Source organism: Psammomys obesus, unplaced genomic scaffold (assembly GCF_907164565.1).
Source record: "Psammomys obesus unplaced genomic scaffold, mPsaObe1.curated_primary_1811, whole genome shotgun sequence".
NCBI lineage: Eukaryota > Metazoa > Chordata > Mammalia > Rodentia > Muridae > Psammomys > Psammomys obesus.
The window spans coordinates 9969446-9991503 of NW_026596152.1; the positions used below are offsets into that span (position 1 = coordinate 9969446).

At 47.4% G+C, this 22058-nt stretch overlaps 1 protein-coding gene across 1 annotated transcript; it reads right to left on the minus strand.

Moving 5' to 3' along the window:
- Nucleotides 1-2684: 2684 nt before the first annotated feature.
- Nucleotides 2685-16483, minus strand: Med9 (mediator complex subunit 9). Its single transcript, XM_055594354.1, has 2 exons — nucleotides 16252-16483; nucleotides 2685-3268 (listed from the first exon to the last, which is right to left on the minus strand). The coding sequence occupies exons 1-2, from the start codon at nucleotides 16461-16463 to the stop codon at nucleotides 3052-3054; spliced, it is 429 nt and encodes a 142-aa protein (XP_055450329.1). The 5' UTR covers nucleotides 16464-16483; the 3' UTR covers nucleotides 2685-3051.
- Nucleotides 16484-22058: the final 5575 nt, after the last annotated feature.

A 22058-nucleotide genomic window follows, 5' to 3' on the forward strand; every position in this document is an offset into this window, starting at 1 on the left:
TCTTGTTCAAAAGTCAGAAGTCGGATTCCCGGGCTAGCCCGCGTGCTCCGAACCACGAGGGCGCCAGTTGGCCTCCTCCCTCCCTCCCTGCGAGCCAGCCCTGCGCGCCAGGGAGATACTGGCAAACCGGTAAGGGACTGTCGTCTGCTGTGAAAGGAAAGGACTAAGCCTGGGATTCCCGGCCACAGATGCCACCCGCTCACGGTGTCCGCCCCGCTTCTGGGTTGCTAGGACCCAGCCAGGGGGACTTGGCATTTTTCTCAGAGACTTGAGAATGAGTGTGTGAAATTCATCAGCCTGTGAGACTTCAAGTAACTGTCCTGCCTGCTGGAGGGCCGGGACCAACAGGGCATTATCGTCTGTAATTGGTGTTGCCATGACAGCTGTCAGCTACCAATGCAAACCAAAAACTTTGGCGCGAGATAGGGGGTTCAATCGCCAAGTGACTTGTTTACATGTGTGTGTCTGTGTATGTGTGTGTAATTGCCCCAAAGAAAAACAAAACACAAAACTTGCACTTTAATAGTTCTAGTGTCAACGTGACATGAACAAAATCTCTACATTTCTATTGTGTAAGGTCTTTATTAATTTTTTAATTTAAAATAAAATAATTAAAAAACGGAAAATGGTGCTTTCGTTGCTCTTGCTTTTAGGGGGCTGGGTTCCTGCCTCAGTGGTAGTGGCCACGAAGAACTGGAATGGGACCTTGCCTTCTGAAAATGGCTTCCCAGCCTCCAAGTGGGAAATGCTGTAGATCTTTCTGGCTTTCTCCGTCTACCCTCTCCTGGCCCGTCACTGAGGGACTTGGTCTTGGAGAACAGTCACACTCCCCTTCCACACCGCCCATCTGTTAATCATGGCAGGCTACAGGAAGCAGTCGAAACTGACCTGATTACCAAAAACAAGAGGCCAGAGAGTGAGCTGCAGAGTATTGGGGAAGATGCCTGTGCTGGATGCGTAAGCCCTGCCCCAGGGGCCAGGACCCAAACAGGGCAAGTATCAATAACCTGCAAAAGAGCTCCCTCAGGCGCTCAACCAGGCAGGCCACCCCTCTGCACTTCGCTCTCTCCCTCCGTGGCTAAGGGCTGCTGGCTTGTGACCCCAGATCTCCTTGCCACTCTGTCAACTTGGGGCAAGTGTCACCTTCTAAGCCTCCAATTCTGCAGCTGAAAGATAGAGGCACTCTGCAGGGTTCAACATGGTATCTAAAGAGTCAAAACAGCTGCTGAACCCACAGAGCCAAATATTTGGTGGTTTGTTTTGTTTTCCAAGAGAGTCTTGGCCTTTAAGGGATGTTCAAAGTTGTTTTGGGGTGGGGCTTCAACCCTGCTTTGGGAAGGGCCACTTCCAAGGAACTGCCCCTCCTCAAATCACAGAATGGATGTCCGGGTTGCCCAGGGTCTCCTGCAGGAGACATGTAGGCTTGTATGCTAGCTTCATGGATGCATGTGCCAAGTGGAAGAAGGAGCACAGTGAAGATTTTGCTTCTACATTACCCACTCAACCACCGTTCTAAGTCACTATAAAACTTAGAGTCCCAGGGTTTGACTCCTAGCACTGTAAGGGAGAAGGGGTTGGGGACAGACAAACCATGTGTCCTGAGAGGAGAGCATACTTTTAAATCATACTTGAAAATGTGATAGGCCAACACAGCAGAACAGATAGGACTCCACATCCCTCTAGCCTTTTGAGGAGCCTTTCTCACCCCGTCAGGAAGATCTGAAGCCCCTGCATTCCATGTGCTCCATGCTTCACAGGAACTAGTCAGAGCCTTAAAACAGGCTCAGCCGCTGCTTCCGCTTCCCAGGTCATAACTGATTCAGTTAAATAATCCCAAGGTAAAGGTGGTGTAACTGCACCCTCAAACTCGGAGCCACTTTTCTACCCAAACTACTGGAAGTCAAACCCCTCTTTTCACATAGGTCCCAACTATGAGGCATCTCAGACAATGCCACCAGAACCCTTGTTAGAAACATCCCTGGCCAGCACTCCTGCCGGCAAGGCCAATTGGCAGGTGCCTGCTAAGTCCTAAACTGCTCAGCCCAGGCTGTGCCCATTTCAAGATCCAAACAATACTGGGTACTTCTCACCTTACTCTTGCGAGAGGGAAAGGGCCACTGTGCCCTCAGCGTTGACAGCCCCTGGGAAGGAGAGAACACGGTGTCCTACCTGGGACTAGCTGGGCACACTCCGCAACTAGAACACAGCTATGAAACCTCCAGGCAGCTCCCCCTGCCCTTTGGTCCTGACTCAGAAACCACAGACCCCTGGCTAAGGAACCACCCTGCCTCTGCAGCCACCGTGCTCCAAACCAAAAGTGTGCAGGGTAGCAAATGTGGCTGACTCCTTGGCTAGAGGGGAGATGACATGGTAAGCCAGGGCATATGAACCAAGGCAGAGCCACTTGCTTAGCAGCCTCTCTGAGCCAGTGTGGGAAGGACAAAGGGCCCCAGGCAAGCAGTGATTTGGCTATTCTGAGCACTGCCTGAAGTGATGGAGATAAAGGGAGCAAGAACCCTATGGCTAGCATGCAGGAGGCTGGAAGCTGGAGTTGGTGGCTGACTGGCAGGCCTGTGGGCTGTCGCCCCCAGAAATACAGTTTCATTCAATAGTACAAACAAAAAAGGAAGTGAACTGTTTTGGGGGAGAAGCCACCCACCCTCTGGCCTTTCAAACAATGTTCATGCTCTCACAGCCTTCTTTAATTATATTAAACCCATGCCATCTGAGTGCAGGCCTAATTTACCCCATGAATTCTATGCAAATGCTTCATGAAACTGCTGTTAACAGGAACAGTATGTACCTGATCCATGCTGATGGTATCGGGAGTGGGAGGAGTCGAAGGAGAGAAAGGAACAGCTTCCTCCTCTCCCTCTGTGCCCTCTAGACCTGCTGATGGGGCCTGGCCCAGCTAGTCAAGGCTGAATACAGCCACCCAGGCCCACACCAGCTGAATGTGGCCTCACAGTTTAAAGCCAGGCTCCCAAGGAGCCGGCCGCCACAGGTATGAAGCTTTCAGTCCCTTGACAGCTGCCCTGGGAGCTCGCCCTACTAGTCCTTGGGGATCTCAAACATGCAGAGACTCTTGTACTTCTGCAGAAGCTCATTCTTGGTCCTGACTTGCTCTCGGAGGCTGTGTAGCTGCTGCTGCTGCTGCTCAGGGCTCACATGGATGCCAGGCATGGTGCCTATGAGCTTTCGCATCTCCTGGAACTTTGTTTTGAGGGCGTTCAGGTCCTGGTGGAGATCGGGGCTGTCCTTGTCCATGCTGGGGGGGGGGGGGGAGAAGGCAGTCAGTTATTATTAGCACGTGCAGCTTATCTCCACAGTGGCTTCCTTGTTCTATACCCTCAGATAACGTTCAAACTGTTCTGTTTGACATGTCTGTACCCTGACTGGGTGGCCCAAACCAGAAGACAGGGATTGGTCTTTTTTTTTTTTTTTTTTTTTTAGCTTTAAGCTAGGCCATAAAAACACTCCCTGACTAGCAATTCATAAACTCTCTGCCCTGTGAGGACAGAGATGAGATGGAGCTTCATCACAGGTGTCTCACCAGCCTGGCCCTAGACAGGACACTATGCTCAAGAAACAACTGTGGATAAAGAACACTTACACCAGCATGACAAGCTGAGTTTGGAGCTCCACCACCCACAGAAAAGCAGGGGCACACACAGGGGAAGGTGGGGATACAGAAGCAGGCAGAGCACAGAGCTGACACAGCAGACCTCAGGTGTAGTGAGGTGTGACAAAGCTGGCCCCCGAAGTGTCCTCCTGTGGTCTCCCCACCACTCACATGCACATACCACACAGACACCAAATTAAGTTTTCAAAACACCATTTAGCCACAGCCAGGCTAAATGACTATGCCATTCCCAATACCAAAAACAAAGAACAAAACCAAACTGGCTGAAATACTCCATTTCACCGGACCTGAGCCATTTCTAGGCCAACCAGAGGCTTTGTCAGCAGGACCTTCCTTCATCACACTGAGGCATGGTGGTTGCTTAGGCCTGTTGACATAAAGATGAATTCCCATAAAGCAAGTCATAAATTTTAAATCAGCTACAAGCTACTGGAGAGTTCTCAGCAGATACAGGCTCTCTTCTACCACAGTTCTGCAATGCCTTCTTCTGGATCAAGTTCATTTTGAAGACAGATCATTCATGCCCTTCATAGCCGTGGTCCATGGCACAGATCCCCATGCCAGTCATCAAACTAAATGCAAAAGAACCAAAACCCTAAAGAACAAAGGAGTCTCCCTGAAGCCAGAAAACAGAAGAGCTTCAGAACCAGCGCCAGTTCAGTGCACAGACACCGAGGACTGCCGTTGAGCTGGTATCAGAATTTAAAGTAGCCCCCTCCACAGATGTAGCTGATAGGTAGCTGGGGCTTCACGTGGGTTCCCTAGTAAGGGGAGCAGAGGCTGTCTCCAACATGGACTCTATTGCCTGCTGTTTGTTCACGTCTCCCTAGTGGGGATGCCTTGACAGACCACAGGGGATGAGGTGAGCTCAGTCCTGATGTGACTTGATGAGCTGGAGTGGGTTGGGGCGGGGGATGAGAAATAAGGGAGGAGAAATAAGGGAGGAGGGGTAGGAGGGAAGGGGAGAGGATGGGATAAAGAAGAGAGGAGGGAAGGGGCTATGATTGGGATGCAAAGTGAATAAGTAAATTAATTTTTTTTAAAAAGAAGGAAGGAGGGCTGGAGAGGTGGCTCAGAGGTTACGAACACTAGCTGCTCTTTCAGAAGTCTTAAGTTCAACTCCCAGCAACCACATGGTGGCTCACAGCCATCTATAATGAGATCTGGGCCCTCTTCTGTACATGCACACAGAACATTGTATATATAATTAAAAAAAGAAGGGTTTGTTGCCATATGGTCCTAGAGCGTTTAGCCCACCGCGGCAGGAAGGGTCTGGCAGGAGCAGGAGGCAGCTGGTCATTCTGCCTCCGGAGGCAGACCTTTTTACTCCATCCAGACCCTCAGACTACGGGAGGACCCCCCTCCCCCATTTATGCTGGATCTTCCCACATCAATTAACCTAACCTAGAAAATTATTTTCATAAACATGCCCTGATATTGTTTCCACAGTGAGTCTAAATCCCATCAAGTTGTCAACATTAACTATCCTGTCTACATAAAATAAGTTTCTATGTGGACTCTGTGTTTAAGGTTTAACTGTGCAAAGGCAAAGGAGTTGTTTTTAATTAGATGGGATTATTGAGGATGTTTTGTCTTCATGATTTGAGAAAATGTCTTGAATAAAAAAACAGAAAGTGAAAAGAAATTCATAGTTTAAAGAAAACTAGTTTACATCACAAGTCTAGAAGAATACAGTAAAAAACAAACAAGAAAAAAAACCCACAAAATTAAAATGTGGAAGACGGTTTATAGTAATAAAGTTCTTGCAGCAAACTCAACTCACCCCCAAAGAAATTCTGATTCAGAAAGCAAAGCGTGGGCCTCGTTTCAGATGCTCACTTCTGAAACCCCCAAACTCCAGATACCCATTCTTTACGGGGTGAATTTGGGGAAAGGGGTTAGCCTTTGGGAAAGCCAGCCGGAGGGAGCTGGGCTACAGGCCTCTGCACTAAGCTGCCCTGGCTGGTAGCGGTAAACAGCACAGAAGTCCTGGGGTGAGGAAAACACTCTATTCAGGAACCTGCTCAAACCAAGAGGGAACCTGTTATGCCAGAATGACTGTGAAACAGTGAAATCCCCAGGCCTAAAGAACAGGGTCAGGTGTGATAGTGAGGGAATAAAAGTCAACAGCTCTAAGTGGGCCCGCCTTTGTGCTCAACATTAGTCACCATCCAACTTTAGAAGGAGAGAGAGACTAGGTCAGGGAAGATGGAGATCACACAAGCAAGGACGAAGTTAGAGCACCGCGGTTCCATCGACTGTGCCTTCTTACAGAGTGGGCAGAAGTACAGCCGTGGGGGTGTGAAGAACAGAGCATCCTCCCAGCAGCAAGCAGAGGCATTTAGACCTGTCTCCAGGCTCTTAGACGAAAGCCTAGGACAGATGGGTGCATCTAAGAACATGCCCTGGTTTTCCTCAACTTTTTTGCAGAAGCAAACTGGCAACAAGTGAACAGTAGTCTCCAGCAGTGCCAAAGCAAGGGAAGGCCAGGGATCAGCAGGCCAGTCCCTCTTCTCACCCCTGGTGACTTGGGGCCTGTATCTTTCTCCGGCAGACTTCCAGGCCCTCAGAAGCATGCCTCTACCTGTCCCTGCCGACCCACCCTGAGACTAGTGCCCCTCAGTGTCCTCTGCTCCCGGCCTCACCTCCCACTGTGCTGATCCAGTGGCTTACATTTTCCCCAGATGATTTTTTCTCTTAAATATTAGAAGATGCTGGGGGGAAGAAATTCAAAGTGATAGATAGATATGCTGGAAAGGGGAAGTCCTTTTTGTCCCAAATCCCAGAGACACCTATGTTAGCATATGATGTAAACTGCTGTAGATCATTTTAAAATGTGCAATAATAGACAACGTGTGTATACCTTTGTTATTCTGACAGAAGCATAGCAAATGTGGTTCTCACTCTTGTCTCTCCATATTCATATGCATTTGGTTGCAAGGTGAAATATTTACAAACAGTTGTCTGGAATGTTTGCAATTCATCACAATGACCTTGGACATCGGGTACCTGCACCTTTACATAACCGTGCAAGTTTTCTGGAAAGATAATACTGTGCCAGGAGACTTCTGGATGAAAAGCTTGATATTATTTTTGACACATGCTGCCAGAATGCCCTCTGAGCTAGGCACAGTGACACCTATAATCTCAGTTTCTTGGGAGACTAAGGCCAGAAGACCAAGTTTAAGGCCAGCCTAGGCAACACAGTAACACTCCATCCCAAACATAAACATACATCTCTGCAAAACGCATAGATGTCTCTCCCCTGACCGTGGGCAGTCTGACCTGGGTGTTAGTGGCTACTCGCAGCCTAGCAGTGATCTGGTTTTCTCTGTAGTTCTGCCAGCTCCCACCAGGTCTCTGGACCAGTGGCTCTGGACTTCCCACACTAGCTTTCATTAGCACAGGACTGCTTGTGTTTTCATTCTCTTCACCGAGCAGTTACAGAAGGTTCTGCTTAGAGAAATATGAAAAAACTGGTCTCCAGCATACCTGTGAGCTTGTTTGCTCACTCCCAGCAACTCCCACAGCCCCTTTTCCTGAGTCTGCCTTCTCAGCCAGCACCAGATTTTCTCCCTGGAGTCTGCGGAGCCTGCAAGCACTCCCAGCAGAAGTACCAACTGCCCGTCTCTATCTACGCCCGTAAGGGGCAGCAGCCCTCACCCAGGCCGCCCTCTGATTTTCCCAGCTATGTGTCCAGCCAATGCCCTACCCCAGACTCTCAGACAACTCACTGCCACTGCTTCTTAGACGTACAGGGCCTTGTGCTCCTCCTAGGCCCTCTATCTTACCCACCTTCAGAGATCCCAGTCTGAGCAAGTCACTGTGCTGCCTAAGAACTGTGTCAGCTCTCCACCACACAGGGCAAATCCAACTGTGAAGGAGGCCATGGGGGCCATTTCAAGTACTCTTAACTTACACTTCCCAAGACAGCTTCACTAGCAGCTTTTCTTTTACTGTATTTTCTGATGGCATGGAGGCCGCCCTCACCATCACCATCCTCACCATCAGGACCTGGGTCACTTCTACTGAGTCTGGACAGAACTGACACAGAAGCAGAGATCAGAAGCAGAGATCTGGAAGCAGCACTTCCAGGTCATCTCCAGACAGGCCCAAAGGGTCCCCTTCTGCTCCAGGACAGAGCTGAGGGAGACGTGGGCACAGGGCGGACAAAGGGCAGCAGGATCCCAGACATGGCCTGTGGGGGCGCTTCCTGCACAGCCCAGCAGGGCTCAGCTGGCAAGGAGCCTGTGTGTGGGAAGAGGCAGGTCAGCAACACCCTGTTCCCATAGAAGAGGTCTTGCTGACCTGCCATGCGCAGGCGGGAGGGGTGCCTGCACTCACCACTTGAACTCCCTGTGCTAGGTCAACAAGGATGGCTCTCCTGTATCCACCAGCAACCTAACACATCTGGCAAAAGTATGGCATTTAATTAAAACCACATTTTTTAAGTACCCAAATTGACAGACTACGACTGGGTAGGCCAAAAGGCAGCAGACAGGCAGGGGTATTTCACTTCAGAACAGGTAGACTGTAACACTTAGTTCCAAACTCCAATGAGATAGGCTGAATTGAAAGGTCTTGTTTTATTCCTCCTTTCTCATCTACGTCCCTTGCAGTCATTATATACAAAGAAAGGTCTCAGAGAGTGGGATTTATACTATAATTCGTACAAGCATTTCCTCTCCTCATTCTTTCAAACTTCAAAAAGTAGGCCAGGTGTGGTGACACACACCTTTCTTTAATCCCAGCACTTTGAGTCAGAGGCAACCTTTCTCTATGGGTTCAAGGCCAGTCTAGCCTACACAGTAGTTCCAGGACAGCCAGGGCTACACAGAGAGCCCCTATTTCAAAATTGTACATACATATATACAAATGAATGAATTCTGGTACTGGAATTAGATCTAGAGTTTCATGATTGACAGGCAAGCACTCAACCATTAAATTATATCCCCGCCACTTTTCAGTCCCTCTGGCCCAGGCTGACCTTGCACTCACAGACCTCTGACCGACCATGCCGGCCCGGTCATAGTTTGTGCCAGCTTACAAGGGCGCACCACCAGGTGTGGCAAACAGGTAGTTCACATTATTCATTCAACTATGGGAATTATGATGGGAAGAGGCCAGTGTTTGGACTCCAAATCTAAGCAGGGCTGTTTCAGCCAGACTCCAGATACCAAGAGGGGCCACAGAGGGCAGTAGAAGGTTCTGGCTCCCAACACTCCTGAGTGTAGGAGGTGGCCTCTAGCTGAGCCCTTAATGAGACACAGGTTCCCTAGTGCTCTGCCCAGTCAGACACTTGTGACTACTGGGCTCTGCAGTGGTGGTTTGTCCAGACAGAGTATATGATGTGGTCTGCTGTGACCCCCGAATAAAAGACTAAAATGAATAAAAGGCTAAACATTTGGGCTCGATTTAGGAAGAAAAGGGAACCCTAGAAGTGTTTTATTTTGTTCTTAAAGAGAGAGTGAGTCTTAACACATAGCCCAGGCTAGCCTCAAATGAGATAGCCCTATCTCAGCCTCCTGAGTACTAAGGTACTGGACTGTACAATACTCCTCTATGGACTTTAAGCAGAGAAAAGTGAACCTGATAATACCCAGAGAATGAATTCTCAAGACTTTAAAGGCAAAGGAACTACTTAAGAAGTGACTGTAAATTGGGCAGTGGTGGTACACGCCTTTAATCCCAGCTCTCAGGAGGCAGAGGCAGGTGGATCTCTGTGAGTTCAAGGCCAGCCTTGAACTCTAGAGTGAATTCGAGGACAGCCAAAGCTACACAGAGAAACCCTGTCTCAAAAGAAAAGGGAGGGAGGACTGTAAGATCTAAAAATGAAGTTATAACCTGGATGGATGAGTGATATTCACAAGCTTGCAAGAACAGTACAGGTTAAAAGGAAATGCTCCACTAGCCACAACACCTGACCAGGAGGCAGCTGGGCATCAAAGGTTCGATGCCATGGGAAGTACTGACAAGCAAGAACAGGAAGGAAAACTAGTTTAAGAAGGGAAATAAATAAACCATAAGAGCTCAAGACTAGAGACTAGAATGTCTAGAAAATCAGAAAACATTTGGAAATTCAGTATATGGTTTGGAAAGCAGCAATTCAAACCTGAGCAACAGTTAATATTTAATAACTGGTGGTGGGAAGCGGTGGCAGAGGAAATAGTCCATCCCACCATTTACTCTCCACAAAAATTTATCCTGGAAACATTTACAAATTAAAAATATGGAAGCACAAAGGTTCTAGGAAAACTTTGTTTTTAAACTGGGTGTGCCACACCTTTAATTCCAGCACTCTGGAGGCAGAGAGGCAGGAGGATCTCTATGAGTTCAAGGTCAGCCTGGTCAAGTTCCAAGACAGCTGCCCAAACTACATACAGAAACCCTGTCTCAAAAAACAAAAATAAATTTATACCTTGTTTTACTGTTTCAGCCTAGCACAGGCTAGGCAAGTGCTCCAACACTAAGCCACATCCTAGTCTCAAGGCTTTGCTAAGCAAGAATCTCTTTGATACAAAATGTCTTGCACAGACTCATACTGTAAACACTTGGTAACACTATCAATGGGAAGTTCTAGAAACGTCAGGGGACAAGGCTGAAGAAATTAGGGCACTGGGAGCATGTCCTTGGGGAGTATTTTGTCCCTGACCCCCTCCTTTCCTTTTTCCTGTCCACCATGATGCATAGATGTGACTGTGTTTTGCCAAGTTCTCCAACAGTGAGCCAAAACCAGACATCCTTCCACAGGTTTTTCTACCAGGTGTTTTTATCACACGACAAGAAAAGGAACAAACACAGACTCACACTCAGAAGCTGTGGAGGAAAAGCTGAGCAATTCTGACTCTATGAAAGCACAATTTTAAGTAGGAAAAACAAACAAACAAAAAACCACCATGACTATTCCAAAGATGAAAGAAAAGTCAACAACCTGGGAACTTATATCAGAAAGGCAGAGACAAGAAGCATGGCTCAATAAAAGCACAAGAAGCTAGCAGAGAATATGAAACAAAAACTTAAAATTGTAAGACAGGCATGATGGTACACACCTTTTAATCCAGCACTCGAGAGGCAGAGGCACAAGGGTCTCTGAATTCAAGGCCAGCCTGGCCTACAGAATAAGTTCCAGGCCAGCACAGCTTCATAGTAAGACCCTGTCTCTAAACAAACAAATTAAAATTGCATGTGAAAAGATGATGTACTGAAAATAATGAAAGACACAAATCAACTATCATTTCTAACCCATCTGTCAGACTAGCCAGTTAAAAGTATAATGGTAGCAGCAGAGGTGTGAGGGAAAGAGAACTATACTGGTAATGCAAGCATAAACTGACGTATTCTTTCCAACTTTGCTAATAGTGACTGCAATGTTATATTCACATCACTAGAAATTTCTCCCAGATGCTATAGAGAACTCAGAGACAGTGCAGACCCAGGTACTCATTTCACCTCCAACTACAGGAACAGCACATACGCACTAAGAGTAATTGGGTGGAAAGGCTCAAAAACTGATGACTCGCTCCTATGTGGAATTATGTACAGTGGGGAGGAGTGGGAGACAGATTACGCCCTACCTTCCATCTATGCAATCTATCTTTAATTTGTCTTAGCACTTCTTAGGTGGCAGGTTTATGGGCCATTTCAGGTTAATAGAGTTTTAAGTTAACTGAAGTAGACTGATCTGAAGTTTGGAAGAGTCAGCTAAAAAGATGAACTGAGCAATAGCTGTCAAGATAGAAACTGCACACCCCTGCTTCAGTGGTTCCATGGCAGAGAATTTACCTCACTATACACTCAAGCAAAGGACTGTTCATGCCAGCATGGTGCCTGCTGCAAAAATGAAATGCCAACATGCCTACAAGTGAAGACCAGCTGCATCTCAGATAGGGCTCTCTACAGCTCCCTAAATGAGACTGACTCGCCTGTGCAGAGTGGAAGCGACGACAGCCTAAGGAAATGGCACGTGACAGCCTAGTCCCCATTTCTATGTCATTCCTTTTCTGAAAAGACGTATAAACACTGAGCAGAGATTTAAGGCAGTGTCCCAGCAGCCACAACTTGTTGTACTTGGCAACTGCTCCTTTGATTAATTAAAAACCTCTTGTGATGTGACTAACCGTAAGCTTTTGAGAACAAGATTACATCCTCTATTTCAGGCTTTACTTTCTCACTCATCCCAGGAAGGAGGACACACAGCTCAAGAGCTGCTGAAGGAAGCACTGACCAAGGCATCAGAGCCTGGCAGAGCCACCAGCCAGGAAAGCCTGCCCCACTGACCCCCTGCCCCCAGTCTATAAGATTTGCCAGTAGCTTCCTCCTCCAAAAATAAAGGCTTACCCTGCAAAAGATGTTGCCTCAATTTCCCGGCTCCTCTACAATCTCTCTCCTTCCTTGAATTTGTGCTGGACGCCGTCACACTGAGCAGGGACCTCAGAAGTCGAAACTACCATACAGCTTTTCTTCACTCCGGCTTTTCTACCCTCCTTCCTCTCATAATTTCAGACTCACAGGTGGCACCATGCACTATAATCTGCAACTCCACTTCCCAAGTCCCTTCCTCCTCTGCCCTTGCCACAGTCCCCATCTCTTTCCCTCACTGGCCTATAAATCCACACAGCATCCCAGAGCTTTCAAACTAGCCCTATCTTTTTTCATGCAGACAGTGCCATACTGAGCATACTGCTTTCTCTCAGGCCCTGCCTTGCTCACTGCAGTTTCTTTTACATGCCTAGTGGCCAGTGTTGCCAGTCACACACTTGCAAGTGAGCCACCGAAGGCCCGTCATAGGCGTGTCGCATCTTCACTCTTGGAGGAAATGGAGCTGGCTTTTCTTGGAGAAAAGTCTTTTCTCCCCTGGTGGCCAGACACTCTAGGAAGGGCACCTTGTTCTCTCTGCCCAGCTAGAAGCACACAGCAAGGGATGCCCAAGGGGATCATAACCCCTATTTTCAGCTGGCTTCCCTTCCCAGCCCCAAAGTCTGGTCCCACACTGACTCTGGCTTAGTCAACCTGTGGGCCTCGACCCCTCTGGGGGTTGCATATCGGATATTTACATTACAGTTCATAACAGGAGCAACATTACAGTCGTGGAGTAGCACCTAAATAATTTTATGGTTGGGGTCGCCACAACGTAAGGAGCAGTACCAAAGGGTCACAGCATGAGAAGGTTAAGAACCAGTGCTCTAAAAGGCCAACCTCGAGCAGATTGATGTTAGCCAAGGTAGAAGAAGGGTAGTTTCTGAACGCTTAGGGCAGGGGAATCAGGACTGTGACTGCCTTTGTTCACACTGCTTACAGAGGTTTCTATCACTGCCAGCCCCTGAGGTATGGAGAAGGTCATGGTCAAGCTGCCTGAGGGTCAGTAGGTCAATTAGCCCTAGTCAGCTGTTTTCTGGCAATCACTGCTTGCCCTTCCTGTTCTTATGTTAAATAAAAAAACAAAATCCCTTTTGTGTCCCTTTAGACAAGCCTATGTGATCAACCAACCATCTTCTACAGGCATGCACCTTAGAGTACCTCCCAGTTCTGTAAGGACTGGAGTTACCTGCCCAAGACTACCGAGGTATAAATTGCAGAGTAGTTTGAACCTACTGTCCTGGCTGGCTGGAACTAAACAGGTAGACCAGGTAGGCCTCAAATTCAGAGATCTGCCTCAGTCTTCTGAGTGGCGGGATTAAAGGTGTGCACCACCATTGAGAGCTACTACTGATCTATAGAGACAGGAAAATTTCCTCCTGGGAAACTTAAGCATTTACCAAGACTTAGATAAGGCAAGCCTCAGCTCATGGACTCAAACTCAGACCCACTGACTTTTTGGTTCATCTTATGTCCTGTCACAAAGCCTGGCCCAACCCAGCTGCTCCCCTGGCTTGGGAGCATCCTCTCCGAGGTATGGGTGAATGTATACCCACTTGTGTTTTAAATTTTCCATGAATATCTGGGTTACTCTGGATAGCCCCAATACTCCAGCACTGCCCTGAGATGGTGAGGTTTTCACTGTCCTCTCTTCCATCTCACTAATGTATTTGCCAACAGCTAACACAAAGGGAACAGTCTACCTTACCTACAGCATGTTCATAGTTTCCGAAGCCAAAAGTCTAACGTGAGGACCAAAGCTTTGCGGTCATTTGACAAGTGGCAGATGAGCACTGGCTAGTTTTATGTCAAATTAACACAAGCTAGAGTCATCCGAGAGAAGTGAGCCTCAACTGAGAAAATGCTTCTATAATATTGAGTGGCAGGCAAGCCTGTCGGCATTTTCTTAATTAGTGATTGATATAGGAGGGCCCAGCCCGTCGTGGATGAGCCACCCTGGGCTGGTGGTCCCGGGTTCTATAAGAAAGCACACTGAAGCTGGGTGGTGGTGACCCATGCCATTAACCCCAGCACTTGGCAGGCAGAGGCAGGCAGATCTCTGAATCTGAGGCCAACATGGTATACAAATAATTCCAGAACAGCAAGGAAAACACAGAGAAACCCTGTCTCCAACAAACAAACAAACAATACCAACAAAAAGAAAGAGGAAAGGAAAGAAAGTGAGCTGAGCAAGGCATGTGAAGCCGGCCACTAAGCAGCCTCCTTCCTTCTCCTGACTCCAGTTCCTACCCTGACGTCCTCCAATGATACACAGTGATATGGAAGTGTAAGTCAAATACACCCTTTCCTCCACAATTTGTTTTTGGTCATAGTGTTTCATCACAGCAGTAGTAGCCCTAAGTAAGACAAGCACCAAGCCACCATACAGTAAGGGAACTAGGCTGCCTCAACTCCAACAAAAGGGCACACCAATGTTCATAAATATGACTGGAATTGTAATCCTACCTTAATTTACTTTTGGTTTAGCAAAAGTTTCAAGTTCAGGGGTCTGCCTCTATCTAGTATCCTGTGGCTATATGGTCATGTGCTAAATAACCTGGTCAGTGCCTGATCGTATATACAGTGACAATTTAATGGTTATAATGTAACCAAGAACTTCCTTTGCCTAATGACATAGTAGCTGTGGTAATGCTGCAGCAGAATGCGCCACTCACACCAGTGTGAAAAAAAACCACTTACACTGCCTGATCTATAAAAATAGAGCTCATACAATTACAGGTGGTGTTAGTGCTTCAGAGTGCTTCAGATAATAAATGACGTCATAGTTTATGCATTCATTACACTCAACATTTGTTGTATTGTGGTTTTAAAGCACATTCCTTCCTCCTGCAAGAGTGTCAGCTGCTAGGTGTAGAGGCGCACACCTGCAAGCCCCAGCACTCAGGAAGCTGACAGGAGGATCAAAAGTTTAAAGGCAAAACCCTGTCTCAAACAAACAACTCTATAAATAAAATTCTCCCATCTGACAGAACGTCCTAACTCACCAGCAGCAACCTTCATACATTCCCTGTTACCAAGACCCTTTTTTTGTTTGTTATGTTTGTGTGGTGTGTTTATTATGTGTGTGTGTGTGGGGGGGGTGTTTACACAGGTCTTCGAATGCCTGAGTGTACAGGGGGGCATACAGCGATTGAGTGTCTTTCTCTGTCTCTCTTCACCTTCTTACTTTGAGACAGGGTCGCGTATTAAATAGGAAACTCGCAGTTTCAGCCAGGCTGGCGGGCCAGAGCTCTCAGGATCTGTTTGTCTCTGCCCTGGAATGCTGGGGCTACAGGCATGAGCAGCCATGACTGGCTTTTTATGTGGATGCCGGGGATTCAAATTCAGCTCCTTGTCTTCTTACTCACCAAGCCATCCAACTCTCTTTTACTGTTGTCAAGGATCCTGACTTCACCAAGAGGTCCCTGCTAGTGACTGTTCCGTACGAAAGCACACTTGAGATGAGAACGCTTTCACACAACAGTGTACCTCTTAGAAATGACACAAGTGTCCATGGAAGTAACAACAAAAACGTAGGCCATCGTGGAGACTTTGGGCCTAAAAGATGACACTCACATCCTTGGATATTCTGTTAGAATAAAGTTAATATCAGGACACATTCATTTGGAGCAATTTTTGTGTCTTTCTTTCAAATGTTTTCTAGCATCACCATTCCCCTCTCCAGTTCTAAACTTGGTTTTATTATATTTTTCTTTGCTTCTAACCGGTAAGCCCTAAGAGGGTAAACCATTTTCCTGTGTAGACCCATAGTACTTAACAGTGTCACATAGGTAAGATTCTGCCTCGAATTGAAATGAGAGCTAAACTGTGTGCAAGGTGAGAATCTCGAGTCTGAACATCTGAAACCCAACAAGGTTCACATAATGTTCCAAGTGGGAAATTCCACACTAGGCTTCATATGAACAGTCAAAGCGCAGGTGAATTAAAACTATTGTATCAAATTGCCTTCAGGCTATGTGTGTAAGGACTTGAGACTCATCCCCAAGCCGCTGCGGGATCTGGGATGCGAACAAGAATAATGCACCGCAGAACCAATCCATTTGATCAGTCTGTGGGCTTCGCCTGGGAGCAGAGTAACTCAAGGCTTGGGAAGTTGCTGAACTCTCAAGAAGACTGTGTGGCCCACTCTGGGAAAAGGAGGCGTGGCACAGAGCGCTCAGGCTTCGGCTGCTCCGAACCAGGAACACCAGAGGCCAGGAAGGGTGGTGACAAGACCTCTCCTAGGCCCTTACCATTTGATGACATTGTGAACCAACGGCAAAAAGGAGTAATTCTCCTCCTTCGCGCATGCGGGGGACTGAGGCCGCTGAGCCGGCGGCGGCGGGAGGGCGGCGACCTGCAGAGGCTGAGGAGGCGGCGGCGGCTTGGACTCCGGCAGCAGCTCGGGCGGTGGCTGCATCGTATCTTCAGCCTGTCTCCCACCCGCCACTCCAGAGGAAGCCATGGCACCAGGCGTCCAGTGGCTGCTGAGAGTCGAGGGATGCTTACGTCACAGCTGCGCGCCCGGGAGGCCGGGCCGGAAAGGCTCTGAGCTTGCGCCCTGGGCGTAGGCGGGGGTGGGGGGGGAATGTTGCTAGGCGACGGGAGTCAGGACAGCTAAATTAAGTAGTCAGGAGCAGGGGACCTATTTCAGTCATCTTTTTCCAGTTTGCATGACAGAGAGGGGTCAAAACACCAACGAGGACCCCCGCCCCCGCCCGGGACTGGCCGGAAGAACGGATGACGCTAGTGAGCACCATGTGAAACTGGAGCTCAGCGGCAGGGAGCATCCGCATGACAAGGACCTACGCTTCTTTGTGTCACGACAGCCTCTAGGAGGGCCCGTGACTGGCGACAGCAAAACACATCATACAAACACATTGTCTCTCCACATGGCTGCCGGAGGAGAAAGTAATCGTCCTTCAAGCATTTAGTCTGCATCTAGCTTGTGTCAGACCACATATGTATCTAAGACTAAGCTCTTGGGCCAAAAGGGGAACTTCTAATAGCCTTGTTTGTATCCTTCTCTAGGCAAATATGACATGGAAGCTCTAGTATAAATTTCTGGACAGGGTAGCAGAAATACTGATTTTTTTTTTTTTTTTTTTTTTTTTTTGGTGGTTGGGCAGGGGTGGGGGTCCGAGACAGGGTTTCTCTGTGTAGCCCTGGTTGTCCTTGACTCACTTTGTAGACCAGACTTGCCTCGGAACTCACAGCGGTCCCCCTGCCTTTGCCTCCCAGAGTTCTGGAATTCCCTGAGCCATCCATCGTGTCTGACTGAAATCCTGATCTTTACTAACAAAAAAAAAACAAGAATTAGGAAAGCTGTCAACTAGGAAAGCTCATCTGGCCTCAGTCAATCCCCATGTCAGTGAAGACAGGCAAGGAGCTGACATTCCGAAAGTAAAAGAAACAGGAATGGCCAATCCCAAGGGACATTGCTGGTTTCAGCTGCTTTAGGAAGGGCATATGCAGCCAGATTTTCCAGAAATGGAATGTTGGGGGTATGTTGGAGGATTTTAGTTACAGGCCTCAGAATAGTTTTCTTCAGGGTTGCACATAGTGCCCCAAACAGAAGTAGGGGCGGTGCTAGGGGAAAAATAACTGCAGTGTTAGGCAAAGGAACAGAAACAAAGCGATATTTGGCAAGATGATTTCTTTAAAAAAAAAAAAAATTCACTAGAACCCAAACCAAGATAGCAAAAACACTCAACAAAATGCCCATTGCCTTTCACTTCTGACTGCATTTCACCCCATTGGTGGGAACATGGTTTCACAATATGACACAATGGGCTAATCACCCAAAGGAAAAGGGGACAGTCAGGACACATAGGCCCTCGTGGGACTAAGTGTCCTTGATAGAATTATGTTTCTCACTGCAGGAAATTGCAGGGTTTTCTTCTAACCCAGGGCCTTTCCATCTAAGGAGAGAGCTCGTGAATCTTGGGGAAGAGTGGAAGAGAGAATGGCCTGTTGAAATTGAAGCAGGTCAGCCCAAAGGGAGTAGAGCGCTTTGGAGACATCTGGGGAAACGGCAGTGTTAGTAAGCCACTACTGCTGTGGAATGAAAGTGACAAGAAACCGTTAACACTCCCATTGAATCCACTCAGAAACTCTGGAAGGTGCATCTTGGCTTTCCATTTTATAGAGAAGGGAGCTGAGGCTTACGAGGGCTATAATAGCAGCCCCAGGATCACAAGCTCACAAAGCTTTCCCCGGCACCAAGTTTACATCTAAGATCTACAGGTAGGTGATCTTAGGTCCCTCCCTCATCTGTAAGTTTCTGATTCAAAATTTTAATGGGAGTTTTATTCAAAATTCAAAAAGCATCTAGTAGCCATCAATAATATCTTCATGACAACCAAAGATCTTTCCCCCTCGACTTAATTACAAGCCCCAAATTTATCATTGGCAGAATGAGGGCATCTCTTTAAAAAGCGCTCAAGATATAAATAGATATGGCTAAAGAAAACAAATTAGAAATGTAGGAAGCATGAACAAGTATGGTGCATTGACAGTTTGCCCTAAAAATAGTTAATATAATTAGTGGCAAAGAATAGATCTGACTTCACAACATGGCAAACAGATGTCAGAAAAATGCTCCCAATTCTGGCTTCATTAAAGTTGAAATCACTGCAAATAAGTGTGTCTGTACAGCCAGGCTAATCAAAGTTAGAAAAGCAGGGTGCTACTGAGATATAGGGAGACTACGTCAAAGGCTTCGTCCAGGTAAGCTTCGGCCATACTGTCTTAAGCAGGTTTACACGGCTTTTCAGGGTTCCTAGTTCCACCAAGTTTGTGGCTGAAAGGCCAGGCCTGAGTCAGCCTGCCTGCCTTCAAGCTGGGCTCCATCTCTTTAAGAGTGGTATGACTTTGGACTGTTGCTTAACTTCACTTTGAGTATCTCTGAAGCATCAGCAGCAATGTGAGTGTGTTTGTTTGTTTTACATTTTGCTAAAGTGGGAATGTGTCTTCAAAGTTAGCGTGTGAGAAATAATCCCAGGTCACAAGGTAGCACCTTTATAAGTCATGAGGTTGAGTAACATGGATAAATTCATATGTCTTTGTGAGTTAATTCGTTTTTTCTTTCTTTTGTTTTTGTTTGTTTGTTTTTCAAGACAAGGTTTCTCTGTGTAGCTTGGCTGTCCTGGACTCACTTTGTAGACCAGGCTGGCCTAGAACTCAGAGATCCGCCAGCCTCTGCTGGGATTAGAAGCGCATACCACCAGGCCCCATGGGAGTGAATTCTTATGAAGGGAACAGGTTTGCTATAAAAGCAAGCTCTGCCCTCTCTTGCTTTCTAGTTTCACAATGCCTATTGTCGTATTATGGCAGAACCATAAGCCTTGCCAAACCTGGCCCCTTGACTGTGGCTTTCTCAGCCTCTGCAACTATGTATGAAATCTCTGCTCATTATCAATCATGCTGCCTGTGGTCTTCTGCTAAAAACAGAATGTACTAAGAAGCCTACAAAAATACTTGGGATAATTATCCATGTGAAATAACATAAAATATATTCTCACTTGGCTGTGGGGCTCTCCTCCTTTTCCTGCTAACAAAACCTAGATAGACAGCAGATTAAAATATTCTCAGTGGCTCAGCGGTTAAGAGCACTGGCGGTTCTTCCAGATGACATTGATTTGAGCCACAGCACCCATTTGGGCAGCTCACAACTGTGTGTAACTCCGCTTCTGGAAGGTAAGATGCCCTCTTCTGGCATCCATGGTGACGACGCATAGAAAGGCTGCACAGGCATAAAGCAGGCAAAACACACCCAGAGTCAATGCTCCTAAAACATCCATCTTCATTATTCAACTAGCATTTCATCTTAACAAGAGAAAATGGTCTCCATCAGCCCCCTCCTGTAGAGACACAGCATGCACCACAGATGGAAGGCGCCGGTCCTTTCAGGGCTTCAGCAGTCAAGTCAAAAACAAACACAAGTGAGGTTAATATCATATTTTGTTTAAGCCAGTAGAAAACTATTATTTCAACAAAAAGTGACGTTAAAAGTCGTTAACGAGGTCCTCAAAAGGCCGTTTTATTTTCTTCCCTTCTCTTCCTCGAAATCACCTCTCCTTACCAAAGAACTCCCACACCTGGACTTCTCCCAGAAACCCTCACCCTGGAGACTTCCAACACAGCAATCAGACTCTTATTTCTTGTAGACTCAGAAATTTTTCTTTTTGTTCCTTGTTCTCCTTTTTTGCTACTTTCCAGCCAGTTTCCCTGTAAATCACCAAGCCGTTTTCGGTAGAACACAAGCGAGGCAGAGCCTTCCGGGAACTGACTGTGTCTAAAGCGGTTTGTTATTATTCCGAGGCCATATTCCTTCTGATCTTTTTACCAAGTCATTTTCATTCAAATTGTTGGTTAGCCAAGCCTTTCTTCTGTACCAGCCACCCAAAAGCTTCAGCCTCCATCCCTTGGGCTAACCCTTAAAATAAACATGTCCTCCAGTCTGTCTTTTTGTCTCTCTTCACTTGTGACCACACCCCTTCTAGAAACTATTTTTCCCATTGGACTCGCTGTAAATATTTCTCCTTGACTCCAGTTTTGAAATGACAGTAAAGAAATGACAGAGCACACACTTTATGTGTAGGGAGTCCCTGATTTAACCCCCACCCCAGAGCCTCCAAAAGTGAATTAAATAAAAACAAAGCAAAAACGGATGGCACGAGTGGGATGGTGAAGGTTGGGGGTAGAGGGAGCACCGTGTTTTTGCCAAGGTGGTTGCCCCTGAGGCTGGGGAAGGACATGCCGTCTGCTGGCCCCTTGGCACTCAGTTTCAAGCTTGGCCAGTCCTTGCTTAAGAAGGTGATGGAGGGAGTGGAGGGAGGAAATGACAAGAGGAGGTGTTTCTGAGGTGTCTGTGGGGAAAGGCATGTCTGGGGACCTCCTCTCACCCTGTAGACAAAGAAGCAAAAGCCCCCCAAGATCAAATGAGTCACTTGAGGTCACATAGTCCACACAGAGAGGACAGGCACAGAAACAGGGCACCTACATGATCCTGTCCTTGGATGAAACCCAACACAGATGGTGTCAGCATTGGTGGTGTTTCCAAACTGGATACTTCCTCCCCGGCTCGTTTTTCGTTTTCAGAATATTTTTATTAATTCTTCAAGAATTTCATACAATGTATTTTGATCATATACACCCGCCTCCCCCAACACCTCCCAGTTCCACTCCCATCTTCCTTCCAACCGAATCTCATGTTTCCCACTCTCTCTCCCCCCTCCCCCCAGACTCGGTTTCCCTGTTGTAGCCTTGGCTGTCCTGGACTCACTTTATAGACCAGGCTGGCCTTGAATTCACATTGCGTTGCCAGTCTCTGCCTCCTCGAGTGCTGGGATTACAGGCATGTGCCACTGTTCTGTTTCCAGCTGTTTTGTTTTGCTTTTTTCTTAAACCCATCAAGCCTGATTGGTGATGCCTAAATACTCTTGGGTGTGGCGTCTGCTCTGGAGCACGGTGGGTGCTACTACTACGGTCACACCACTAAAGGAAAACTGGCTCCTCCCGGCAGCTGTTGGCTGCCAATAGCAGCGAGGGCCGGCATTGACTGTCCTCCTGCTTCTCCCTGGCCTCTGAACTCATCGTAATTCTGCAGGAAGTGCATGTTCCTTCTTTGAAAAAATTCAGACCTAGTAGAAAGAAGAGGCACTTCAGCTCGCCTGCAGCTGGCTGGCACTAGTGTGTGGCTGTCTCGATTTTCTAGGTGGCCTTGGTGACAGTTGGCAAGGGGCCCTCTTCTGTAACCACCTGGCAAGGATGGCTGCAACTGAAAAGGGAGGAGAAAGTGTATGAAGAGCCATCTTTGGTGCAGGGAGTGGAGTAGCTTTCTTCTTAGGAAACTCACCACAGTTAAGCATAAGGCCCTTGGTGACTATCGAGTCTTCTGGTAGCTGTCACCCTAAAAGCTAGCCTCAGCCATGTGCTCTTGCAGGACTTGCTCCTCCAGGTTGGCTCTAAACTGTATGTTGTGGTCGAGCGAGTGGTTATTGTCTGATGCATCTACCACCAAGGCGGAATACTGAAATCCTAACTCTCAAAGCTATGG